General features: G+C 38.4%; 2 protein-coding genes across 2 annotated transcripts in view; both read left to right on the top strand.

Annotated features, from left to right (window-relative positions):
- LOC112047261 (18S rRNA aminocarboxypropyltransferase) overlaps positions 1 to 13,463 on the top strand; it is a 168,611-nt gene that overhangs the window by 87,071 nt on the left and 68,077 nt on the right. The gene's annotated exons all lie outside the window — the stretch shown is intronic.
- Positions 2,594 to 13,225, top strand: LOC112047232 (27 kDa hemolymph protein). Its single transcript, XM_024084273.2, has 7 exons — positions 2,594 to 2,730; positions 8,761 to 8,870; positions 9,805 to 9,917; positions 10,767 to 10,930; positions 11,590 to 11,711; positions 12,354 to 12,485; positions 13,119 to 13,225. Exons 1-7 carry the CDS (start codon positions 2,691 to 2,693, stop codon positions 13,125 to 13,127), a joined length of 690 nt encoding a protein of 229 aa, XP_023940041.2. The 5' UTR covers positions 2,594 to 2,690; the 3' UTR covers positions 13,128 to 13,225.

The raw sequence follows: 13,463 nt of genomic DNA, 5'->3' as shown, positions 1-13,463 counted from the left end.
TTCTCACAGAATGAGAGGGCCAATAGTCCACCACGCTGGCCCAATGCGGATTGGCAGACTTCACACACGCAGAGAATTAAGAAAAAAATAATATTCAATATTATGTAATCAATATGATTACGTCTGGAAGGTTTGCAATCGCTAGTCAATGAAGTACCTATCCTCCGCCAGCAATTCTTATGACATCAATATTAACTGCAGAAAGATAAAATCATAGATTTACGATTCGGTACAAGGATAAAAAACAATATGACCATCAGCCGAAAGCCAATAAGGTGGAAGTCTGTGTATGATAAAATAATAGAAAGAGTATACCAATATCGGTACTTATGATGTATGTTTGACGAAACCGGGGATAGTCTGGAAATACGATGCCGAAAAAATGCTTTTGTTAAATTAAAAAAGTTCTCTGTGACCGCAATTTAAAAATATCCCTGAGGATGACAGTAGAGCGGTGTTTCGCTTTCTCTGTGTTACTTTATGGGGTTGAAGCTTGGACACTAACGCATGCGATATGTAGTAAGCTTGAAACGTTTGAGATGTGGGTTTACCGGCGGATGCTGCGAATATCATGGAGGGATTGTGTACGCAATGCTACTGTGCTGAAAGAATGGCAAAGCCAACAGAGGTTCTGCAGTAAGTTTAAATTAGGAAGCTTGAATATGGTCAGTGGCGGATTTACAAATTTGCCGCCAGTAGGTTATTGAATTTTTGTAGCCCCTACTGAAAATCTGGAAATTCGATAGGTCTCCTAGTTCGCAATCAATACAATTACCTTAAGTTGCAAGTTTTAATATTTTAGTAAGAGAGGACTAAAATATTAAAATTATCGATACATTTTCTTTATTTCTGTAGAAGAGAAAGTTTTTTGGGTCAAATTTGCCACCCTAGGCTCCAGCCTACTGAGCCTACTGGCAAATCCACCACTGCATTTAATGCGAAACTCCGAATATGACCTGCTTCAGCTTTTCATCTAGGGAAAGATAAAGGGGAAACGAAGATTTGGTCGTAGACGTACATCTTGGCGCAAGAACTTACGCCAATGGTTCAATATGAGTACAAGATTACTGTTTCCGGCAGCAGTGAATAAAGTAAAATTAGCCTTAATGATTGCTAATAGGAGATGGCACTAACAGAAGAGAAGGTATACACATATACAGGGTGATTCGGACTTTAGTGCGGACATTTTTTTTCGTGGTTCTGTATCATTAATAGAACATAAATCTACAAACAGTTCGATACATTTTATGTAATTTTTTTTTTCAATTTATGTCTCAGAAATAACAAAATAATGGACACATTCCCAAACAAACTGCGCAACTGCTGGCGGCACTTTGTAAGACGCCGACAAAGAAATACCGGCAGTAGTCATATCGCTTCGGCTTCGGCTGACGGGGGTGGCAGGGGTGAGGGGATCGAAAAATCCCTGAGGACGCCTGCCGAATTGCCGATGGGCGACCAGTGACAGACAATCTGCCGTCGCTTGCGCATTTAAGTCGAATCATCCTTTAATGCAAAAGTTTGCGTAATAATAATCATCATTTGTATTTGATTATTCCAATCGAAAGTTTATAATTTTTATTATTACTACGCATTATTGATGGTCCTAAGCCCAATAAAGTATGAAGGGAAAATCGATACTCAACTCAAAAGTGACGACCTTTAATTATTATAAAAAATAATAGGTACAAAAATAAACGTAGAAAGGTCAACGGCCCTCGGCGCGGGCGCTCGCTAACCTAGTACCTACCAGCTGATTTTGTAGTTGCCTATTACTGTGCTATTACTTAGTACAGCGATAGGGTGACCCTTAAATTCTGTTTAAATGTTTAAACTTTAGCTAACGATAACTTTGTTATTGTTGAGTTAAAAAAAAAAAGAAAAAATACGTGTTCATTGAATTTTGTTTATGTACAAAATATAAAAATATCCGTACTTGAAAAAATTTCTTCCTGTATATACTTAGGTATATAATATATTATGATGTTAAGTGAATACAGCCACCCATATTACTTCCAACACGAAAGGCTTCGTCAATTAGGTAACCCCATAATAAAACTGTTGGAAGAAGCAGCGGAGAAAATTGTTTCTGAGTGATCATAATTATAAGGTTTCCGTTTTTGTAATCGGACGTACGGAACCCTAAAAATGATAAGGTTATTTTGTTTGTTAAGAATAACTGAGAAACTCAGCTTTATCGGATTATAATAACAACTGTATGTTTGTTAAGGCACCTTCAGACTGATGACGGCAATTTGAGCAAAATGAAATCCGTAATTTATCTATAGGTAATTCTTTATTAATACTTTATAGAGGTCATGTTTGTGACTGTGAGGTTGTAGGGGGCAATTATTTTTGGATTTAGTGATCCGATTTTGTAAAATATTTTACTAATAGATATTCCCGTTATCTGTGAGTATATACTTCGGCTATATTTTATCTCCGTATTCTCACGGGAACAGTAAATAAGCGGGCGAAACCGCAGGTAAGTATAATAAACAGTTTGGTCTTCCTTGAAAAAAATAACAATTTGAATACCAAACGTCGCGTGTGCTAACATGACGGTGTGAATGCGTCTTTAGGTACTCTGCCCACGAGTTTACTATGTAGTTTATATAGTGTTTGGTCATATGTAGAGCTTCAGTTAGCGACGACCATCGGAGAGACGCGGTTTATAACAATCCAACAAAATGTTCTGGAGAGCGATCCTGATAACCACCCTAGCGATTGGTAAGATTTCTCATACTTATCAACAATTTTATTTCCTGTTTAATTTGAACTTATTTCATTTTTAAAAACCTATTTTAATTATCAATAACTTACAATTATATAAGTTGTGATAAGTAAAAAAATCAAGTTGTGATTATTCCAAACTTCTTCGTCTTATTATAATTGCCAACGTGGGCCAGCGTTGTGGGCCTATTAGCCTAACCCCTCTCATTTTGAGAGGAGATTCGTGCTCAACAGTGAGCTGAATATGGGTTGTTAATGATGATGATAATGATCATTATAATAATACCAGTGTAGACTTTCACCCCTTTTTTAACCATATTAGGTACATTTTATTGATAGATAAAGGACTAAGCAATTACCGTTATCGAAACTTGAAAATTGACAAACTTTCATAATAAAAAATCCACTTTAAAAAATAACGATACTAAATATGTTTTTTAATTTTTGAAACAATGTTTTCTTATCTATATAGGTACGTATCAATCTAGCAGTTTTCGAAAATATAACTTGAAAAACGGCTGGTTAATATTTATAGACTTTTCAACACCTTTCAATTCTTTAATGGTGGAATTATAAAAAGTCTTGCCCACATCACATTCACAAAGATGTTATAACCTACGAGTACATTTCTATAAAAGTATTACTTGTAGGTCGTTGTCAACCCATATTTGGCTCACTCGCTCGAGTCTCCTCTCAGAATGAGAGGGGTTAGGCCAATAGTCCACCACGCTGACCCAATGCGGATTGGCAGACTTCACATACGCAGAGAATTAAGAAAATTCTCAACTGTGCAGGTTTCCTAACGACGTTTTTTCTTCATAGTTTGAGACACGTGATAAATTAACTTCTATAAATGCACATAACAGAAAAATTGGATGTGCGTGCCCCGGACCGGATTCGAACCAACGCCCTCGAAGGCAGAGGGCGTTGGTTTAACTAGTTTCCTACATTCTATCTAGACCGACTGAACAAAGCTAGATATATCAAAGTATATAGATAAAAGGCGATCAATATTTGGGCTGATACCATGACTGATACCTCATGGTGTTAGAGATAATGCACTGCAAAATTACAAAGTACTTACTACCTACCTACCTTGGTCAAAAACTACTAAAATATAGAAAACTAGCAGACGCCCCTCGGTTTTATCGGTGTAGTTCCGGTTTCCGTGGGAATTTGCGAACGAAATTATATACCTGCGACATTCACAAATAACGTGGATTTCCATTGGGAAAATAATTTTCAAAATCAGATCAGTAGCCCCAGAGATCCCTACAACCTCACAAACTCATATCTCAGCATTAGGTACCTACCTACTAGCAAACAACCCGTAGGAACCATGAATTTTCCGAGGTGAAAAGTAGACTATGTTCTGCTTCAATGTCCAATTTATCTTTATATACCAAATTTCATCTAAATCGGTTCAGCGGCTTAACCGTGAAAGGTAACAGACAGATTTTATGTTGCATTTATAATATTAGTATGGATACATTCAGAAAGAAATTATCATCTATCTATTATCTTTAGCGTTTTCTACACGAATGTTAGCGTTAACTGTAGCTTTTTCTACACGGATGCAAGCGTAAGCTTTAGCGTTTTCTTCACGGATGTAAGCTTTAACTCTATAGCTTTTTCTACACGGATGTAAGCGTTAACTTTAGCGTTTTCTATACGGATGTAAGCGTTAGCTTAAGCGTTTTCTACACGGATGCAAGCGTTTTCTGTAGAGTTTCCTCACGGATGCAAGCGTTAGCTTTAGCGTTTTCTACACGGATGTATCTAAGCTTAAAAGTCTCCTATGTTTTGTGGTTATATCTGTTAACGCCTTCTTGTTGACAAATTGATCTTATTTTATACATTCTTTAATTTATGTAATGACTAGTAGGTAGGTATACATTTATGTTCTAAGTCTAACATATGTACATATTAATCACAAAATGCTGCTCAAATAGGTATTTATTGATATAGATTTTCCTTAGAGGAAATATTTTATCTCGTAGCTACATTCTCATACATAATTAGGTATATATACAAGTATGTATTATATATAAGCTTCCAGTTAAATAACAACAATTAGAACGTTTTAATTATTATTATCAGCTCGGATGTTTATTGGTACTTTTCCTATCATCTTTATTGTTTCGTTTGAACATTCTCTTATCTTAGTGTAGTATTACTACTATCTTAGTAACCCGATAAGCTCATACAGTGGCAGCATTTCATTTAAGCGTTGTGGGCTTTAACTGCATATCCTGCTATAAAAAGAGGCCATCAGTGGATAGACAATACCCACTGGTAAGATTTACTGCCTGCCTCGTTCGTGCAGTTTAAACCACGAGGTCCTGGTTCAAGCTATCATACTGAGTTTTTTTTTCTTCTAAGAAATTTTTATTATCCGTGCCTCAGAGAGCACGTTAAGCCGTTAAACATCTGTCAGTGGTCGTTAACAATGATTAAAACCTACTTACTTATCTTTGATTGTTAACTAATTTACATTATCACCTCGCCAACCCGTATTCGAGCATCGTGGTGGGTTTCAGCTCTGTATCCCCTCTCCTGTAAGGTGAGGCTAAGCCTCATGATTAGGCTCCCTCTTTAAAAAGCACTTTTGAAAGGTCAGGGTTTATCAGTTTGTATCCAGTGGCGGATTTGTAGTCTTGGCCGCCCAAGGCCCCAAAGTACTGCCGCCCATTCATTCAGCACTCATCATAATTTACGACATTTTAGTGCCTTTTATCAAAATCAATTGATTTTGTAATATTTTTTGAGGTCTTGGAGTTAACTGCACATTTAAATACTCAAAACGATTTTAAGTGTTAAAATTAGAAATTGTAGGTACCTAATAGGTGAAATTTAGTTATTTTTCATTAGGTAGGAACTTATTCCTAAATTTTTTATCACCGCTAACATCTGGCCTCCCTAGGCCCGGGCCTGCGGGGCCTTAGGGTAGATCCTCCACTGTTTGTGCCTACTGACTAGTAGCTTTCGGACCGGTTCGGAAGGCGGGATCCTGATCCTTGATTGTGTCTATACAATACGCTGTTAACATGCGGAACCACTTCTCAGGACGGTGACACGCTCGACGTACGAATAGGTATATACAGGTATATACCTATTACCTACCTATGTCTATGTATGTAGGTATATCCTACATTAGTCTACCGCACAATCGATGTTTCCGGTAGTTTCTCGTATACTTTAGCCTTACGGTTAAAAATAATACTTTCGACGGCCTCCGTGGCGCAGTGGTATGCGCCGTGGATTTAGACGGAGGTCCTGGGTTCGATCCCAGGCTGGGCTGTTTGAGGTTTTCTTAATTGGTCCAGGTCTGGCTGGACGTACCGCCAAGCGATTTAGCATTCTGATACGATGTCGTGTAGAAACCTTATGGGGTGTGGATTTCCATCCTGCTTCTGAAAAATTAGCCTGCTTCCATCTTAGATTGCATCATCACTTACCATCAGGTGAGATTGTAGTCAAGGGCTAACTTGTAAGCAATAATAAAAATACTTTCTTCTCTCGAACTTCGAAGTTCAAAGTGATGCGCAGACGATAAAAAACGTCAAGACAGAAAAACAAAAATTACAATTTTGTATCGATTATAGTGATCTCCAATAATTTCAAAATATATTCAATGCACAGAATAGTACCTACAGATGTTAAAAGTGTTTGAACGGACAAAGGGTCAAGGAAATAGCCGTAAAATAGTCCTGTTTAGCCGTTCGGAGAGCATTAGGCCGTCGGCGTCGTTTTGACGAGGTAAATTGGTAAATCGTCCGATCAGTTGCACAGGAAGAGGGGACGTCGGCAATATGCAGCGCCGACGAGTGACGTCACCGTCAGTGCTGGTATTCTCAACGCAGTCAACGGCGAGCTCGACTTCGAAATGCGTTCACGTTCACATAATAACTTCTAATGTTTGATATTTATTAAATTTGATTTATGTATTTATGTATAAAGATCTCAGGTATTTTCAACGCAGTCGGTATTCGACATGATTTATTTTTAAAAGTGCGCCCAGGAATTTTTCGAAAATTTTTTTTTAGTGAATTTTCCTTGAAATTTTCATCATCAAACTGTCAGGCAGTATTGTACATCCATATGATGATAATATATCCCTTGGACTCGTAGGTATGAAGCCTTTCGGCTCTTCGTTCCTGATTAGCATTGCGAGGTTTTAGAATGCCATTCTAGTTTCCGTCTTCCCTATCAGCAACTACATGGATAACTTTAAGTCACGAGTGAATAGGTAGGCATCTTCTTTGCAAGCGCTTTTCACCATAGACATGCTAATTCAATGACTTGCAGCCAAGCACAGGCCTTGCCTTTGGCCTGGCTTTGATATTTAAAAAAAATCTACGGCGAGCTCGACTGCGAACACGTCGACAGAATAACTTTTAATGTTTTTATATTTATTCAAATAGATTTACATAATAATCTTGCCCTCGGGTATTCTCAACGCAGTGAACAGCGTGCTCGACTGCGAAGTGAGAACGTTTACAGAATAACTTCTGTTTACATCCTTCCTGGCTGTCAATCATGTTAAACCCAGACAAACTGAGTCAATTTAGAAAGTACAAAATCCTAAATTGAGAATCCCTTTTTCGGGAACCTCTCTGTTGTTAACCATGGATCTACCAACATAACTAGCGGACCCCCCGACTTCGTCCGCTAACTTTGGAACTGGAAATACTTGATAACCATAAAAAAGGTTATAGCGAGTCAATCATAACAGATAAATATAAACATACTGTCACGGTTTCTTTAGACCTTTTTTAAAGAAACAATTACATCATACAAGATTTTATTGTATGAGCGCACGTAACGGAACAATATTTTTTCCCATTCTGATGATATGAATGTTTGTTACTCTTTCACGCCTCAACTACTGAACCGAATTAGCTGAAATTTGGTATTAAGATATATTATATACTGGATTAACACTACTTTTTATCCCGGAAAAATCCATGGTTCCCGAGGGATTTGTGAAAAACTAAATTCCACGCGGACGAAGTATTCCGCTAGTATTACAATAATTAGAATCAGTAGTTCCTGAGATTTACGTGTTAAAACAAATAAACAATCTCTTATTTTTTATACTCGTTGACAAGTAAACACTTGTTGTTGATCCATAACCATAATTCACAGAATCGTACACGATCGACAGACGTGGATGTTTGTTGGAATAGATAATTAAGCAATTACAAAGGTTACGAGGTTATAATATTCGTATTGTTTACAATTAAAACGATAAACCATTGTTGCTACAACGAATTGATAACAAGCTTTACGATGGAAAGTTATCACGGATTTAGGTATTTATTACATAAGCTGTTAATATATTTAATTAATGATTGGCGTAAAACATGCAGATAATAATTAATAAGCATTTGCGGGTAGTTACCTAGTTATCACATATAAATAAGTGCGTACATGAAGTGTACAAAAAGTTGCGTAAAACACACGGAAAAATATGACGTCACGGGTAGCAGCGACAGTGATTGTACCATTATTTTGTGGTGGAGAAAACATCTCGAGCAGGTTCCAGGACTTGTGACCTTGGGTGTAGGGTTGAGGGATCCCTTTAGAATGCATAAACACTCACCTCACTAACGCGACTAGCAGCGTGACTACGTAATCGAGGAACTTGTAACAGAAAGTCGCGGGCGTCTAGTCAAAGTCCTAGTATGTGTACTTAATATAAAGCGGCCAATGTTTTTGTCTACCCATTAGCGGTGAAAAGGATCAACAGCCTCAATACCTCAGTGGTAAAGAGGCCGGACTCATCATCAGGGTTTATGGTTCGATCCCCGCGTGCATATATATTTTCTTACTCACTCACCATTCACAAGTAGGTAAAGAAGGACAATTAGCTACCTGTATATTTACATAAAGTTTGCGTAGTTCAACGTTTTGAAAATTACACCTTTAATGTAGTTAAATAGTGGATGAAAGTTGAAACGGAAGTTAGTGGTTAAGCAGGGGATGAAAGTTAAAAGAAGAAAGTTTATGCTTGTTTACTTTCAGGGGCACTCGGGCAGTACCAAATCACTGAAGATCAGAAGAATCAGTTCAAAGAAGTGCTCACAAAATACTGCAAACAGAATGGCGCCGAAGATAAAGTGGAAGACGTACAAGTACGTGTTATTATTAATAATCTATACTTATAATAAATCTGTAGAGAGGTCAATTCTGTACATGTACCTAATATATTTCCAAAATAACTATCAGTGGGTGATTAGTGATCGATACTGATGCCAAATATGCAATCTGTAAAATTGTCGTCTGTCTCTCTGTATGTATGTTCGATATAGAAACAAAAATTACTCGACGGATTTTTAGGCAACTTGGTACAATTATTTTTCATACTCCTGGGCAGATTATAGTATACCTACTTTTCATCACGCTACGATCAATAGAAGCAGAGCAGTGAAGGGAAATGTTGGGAAAACGGGAGAAGTTACTCCAGTTAAGGGCTGGATTAAAGAGGTGTAAGGTCGGACGAAGTCGCAGGCGTCCGCTTGTAGATAATAAATCAATCTAGACAAATAGCCTATTTATTGCCTTATTGCGTTGAAAACTACAAAAGGCCTATAAGTTAGGTAACATCGTAAAATGGAAAAGGGAAACGTTTGCGATTGTAGAAAGAGAATCGACGTGCCACATGGCAAAACGAACAAACAACAAACAGCCAACCAACCAACAATTTAACAACCTGCAGACGTACTGACTACTGGCGACCGACTAATGGCGGTATAACTATTCTTAAATGGCTGGAATTTGCAAATGGCACAGACCATCAGCACTGGCGTGGAAAAACACAGCCCTGCGAATGACCACACCACGTGCCCAGGCAATAACTATATGGATAAACAAACAACATAACATACAAATAAGAAAAAAAGAAGGCAATCTCTGGAACCTGGAATCAAGACAGTTTATAATCACGAATAGTTAATGTAATAATGACTAATACCTTTGCGTCTACTACTAGGTACTAGTAGTACCTACTTACTATGAATACTCAGCCTACAGTCAACCTACAGTATAAAAATACCTTAAAATTTACAGAACGCAATAAAGAGCTTCGTGGACTGTGTAAAAGGTATCTTCGATGCTGAGACTTTGAAGAAAGAGATCGAGGACGCCAAGCCCAATGGCGCTCTTGATGAAGTGTTTAAAAAGTAAGCAGATTATTTATACCTATATCTTTTTTAATTTTTTTTTCTTTACTAGTTAACCCCTTTTCGGTTTCTACACGACATCGTACCGAAACGCTAAATCGCTTGGCGGTACGGTGGTAACTAGCCACGGCCGAAGCCTCCGACCAGCCAGACCTGGACTAATTAAGAAAATTTCAATCTACCCAACTGGGGATCGAACCCAGGACCTCCGTTTTGTAAATACACCGCGCATAAAACTGCGCCACGGAGGCCGTCAAATCTTGCCTATCACTAATGGACTAGACCTCTATTAAGCAGAGTAGAAATTCCGGAGCGGGTTAACAGACTTAGGGTGAATTTGAATATTGAATGTTAACATTGATGATTATCCTAATAGAAAATATACTTCTCATCAAAAAAACCGAAACAGTCCGTCTAAACAGTACTTGGGGACCATTAAACATCGAACACTATAGCTAAATGCGGACTGTTTCGACTTTCCAATGAGAAGTATATTTTCTATTATGCGAAGGTGAAGCACCATCGACTTGCATTTTTTTTTGCACGATTAACTGAAAAGTTGGAGGTGCGTGTGTTGGAAAAACGAGTTGACATTAGAAGCACATTTACAGCCAGTTTCTTCATGTAAAGCTAAAGTAACAGTAAAAGTAGTAAGTAGATAGTAAAGAAGACTTTATTTTTCCGTGATTAATACCGTCACTTTTGCTTTATGACGTTACTTTGACTGTTACTTACGATGAAGAAACTGGCCGATAAAGAGCAACACGCGGTTATTGATAGGGAACATCGTACCAGAATGCTAAGTCGCTTAAGTTTGCATCAGACTGACAGACAGTTTACTGGTTGCAGGTACTGCGCAAAGTCGCCTCAGCTCAAGACCTGCATCCACAACGCGTTCACGGGCGTGTCTCCATGCCTGGACAGCAACGTGCGCGACAGGATTAACATCGCCGACAACGCCACCGACCAGCTCATCGACTTCGTGTGCTACAAAGACGGTGACAGGATAGCGCGTGAGTAGTTTCTGCATTTGAACTGTCAATCATTATCAGCCTATATTATTAACTAGTGGACGTCCGCAACTTCGTCCGCGTGAAAGTCGATGTAAACTTTAAGCTACCCCTGGCCCTACCCCACCCATACCCTTCCCCTACCAAACCCATTAAGGCAGCACACGCGACGGAAGCTTAAAAGATGGAGTAACTTCTCCAGTTTTCCCAACATTTCCCTTCACTGCTCTGCTCCTATTGATCGTAGCGTGATGAAAAGTATACTATAACCTGCCCAGGAGTATGAAGAACAATTATACCAAGTTTCGTTAAAGTCCATCAAGTAGTTTTTGTTTCTATAACGAACATACAGACAGATGGACAAAAATTCCAACGATTGCATTTTTGGCATCATTATCGATCACTAATCACCCCCTGATAATTATTTTGGAAATACATATTTTCATGTAGTACAGAATTGATCTCTACAGATTTATTATAAGTATAGAAGACAGAAGATGGTTCCACTACAGGGCCAAGCCCACGGATTTACAAACATGCCGCATGACTGTTCAATTTTTGTCTTCCTCTTAAATTCGCTACAGAAGTCACGCAATTCCGAGCCGTATAATTAAAAAAAGTAAACAAAACAATAGCAATACTTATACCCGTCATTATTCCAGTGTTCATCGCTGAAGGCGGTCCCGAGTGCTTCCAGACGAAAACTAATGAAATCCGGGAGTGTGCTACCACTGCGAGAGGATCCATCTCGTCCGTAGAGGACGCTAAGAGACTTACTGTCAGCGTAAGTACCTATTGGTACATAACTATCGTTTAGGGAGGTTTCAGCCGTGGCTAGTTACTACCCTTTCGGCAAAGACGTGCCGATAAGTGATTTATCGTTCCTGTAGGATGCCTTGTAGAAACCGAAAGAGAACTTGATGTGGATTTTCATCATACTCCTAACAATCCGTCTTAGATTGCTTCATAACTTACCAAGTTACCATCAGGTGAGATTGTGGTCAAAGGCTAACTTGTAGAGATACGTATTGAACTACGTTAAATGTACGGTAAGCTTACCATACGTACCATACCATACAAGCGTACCACAGCAACACCTTCGGACTTAACATGTGACCGACATATCTCTTGAAGAGTCACCTAAGCCCGTCCCGTATATGTTCAATACTCGTCAGCGGAGAAAAGGTCCTAAAATGATTAATAACAAGAGCCTGGAGCTATGTGGCACGTCGATTCTCTTTGTACAAACGCTTCAAAAATTAAAAAAAATATGTATGGATATGACAGAACTTGCTCACGTGACCTGTCGAACCAAATGTCATTCTCATACAATAATTTATTTTAAGCGTTTGCGATCGTAGAAAGAGAATCAAGGTGCCACATGCCAAGGTTACTGTTTCTATTCGTTTAAAAACGTCGGTTACAGGAGCAATGCGCCAAGTTCGACGAGATGACATCGTGCATCGTGACCGCGCTGGAGGGCTGCGAGACGCCGACACCGGGCAACATGGCCGAGTCTCTGTTCCGTTTCGTGCGCCGCAGTAGCCCCTGCCCCACGGTAAGTATCACGACTTAGGATACTGAACGCTCTAAGAAAATTGTAATCGGACGATTCGTGCTGCCATCTACAGGCATAGTGCAACAGTGTTTGCTGTTTTAAACTACCATTAGATGGCGTTCTTAGAGAACTTTGAAACAATCCCTATATACACACGTTAAGAACCTGTTGCGATGAAGTTATGCCTGAGGCTCATAGATGGCGTTTTGTTTTTTATCTTTGAAAGAAGTTTTACTTCATTGGTGTGGTCTAAAACACTCATAATTTTCCCGAAATCAAGATAGAGCTGGAATTTTCTGAACCAGAGAAATATCTATTCCCCGTAGAAGTCTTGTAGCGACCATTTCCCTGTGGTTTAGGTTCACGAGGGTTCAAATCCTGGATTGGGCTGTGAGATACTGAGTTTATTCTTATTCAGAATAGAAATTTTCAGTTAAAATTCTCAGCCCGGAGTTGAAAAATTGGTGGTAATTCCCGGTCATTATCATTAACATCTGATAGTGGTCCGAGTTCCTTATCGTAGTGGGTACTTAAAATAGGCTGATGATGATGATGATGATGATGATGATGATGATGATGATGATGATGATGATGATAATGATGATGATTAATTGTAATTATTTTCTATTTCAGGCCAACTAATTCGTGCCAGACTACCGTCATACCTACATACTTATTAGGTACTTGAAGATATTTGTGCCATTCATTAATTTTACTGCTAATAAATAATTAAAATTGTATTTACTTTTTCTTTAATTCCAGCATATCCTACCAATTTTATAAACAAACAGACAAGTACTTGAGACATGAATGAGAATTTAAAAAAATGGAGGATTTTTAACTTTTTTTAGTGTCGTAAAAACTGAGGCTTGACAACGATATAAAATACATCTATTTGATGTCAGTCAGTAACCCATAATTATTCGACTAATCAATTCAGGGTGTTGTTACCTCATAACTTCAGTTCACCATTGATTA

This window comes from Bicyclus anynana, chromosome 7 (assembly GCF_947172395.1).
Source record: "Bicyclus anynana chromosome 7, ilBicAnyn1.1, whole genome shotgun sequence".
In the NCBI taxonomy this organism is placed as follows: Eukaryota; Metazoa; Arthropoda; class Insecta; order Lepidoptera; family Nymphalidae; genus Bicyclus; species Bicyclus anynana.
The sequence above is the reverse complement of the archived record's forward strand: the minus strand, read 5'-3'. Positions and strand labels throughout refer to the sequence as shown.

Coding starts and splice junctions, on each gene's coding strand:
- LOC112047232 (XM_024084273.2), top strand. CDS start 2,691: ATGTTCTGGAGAGCGATCCTGATAACCACCCTAGCGATTG. Junction 9,918..10,766: donor CTTGATGAAGTGTTTAAAAA/GTAAGCAGATTA, acceptor TACTGGTTGCAG/GTACTGCGCAAAGTCGCCTC. Junction 11,712..12,353: donor CTAAGAGACTTACTGTCAGC/GTAAGTACCTAT, acceptor CGTCGGTTACAG/GAGCAATGCGCCAAGTTCGA.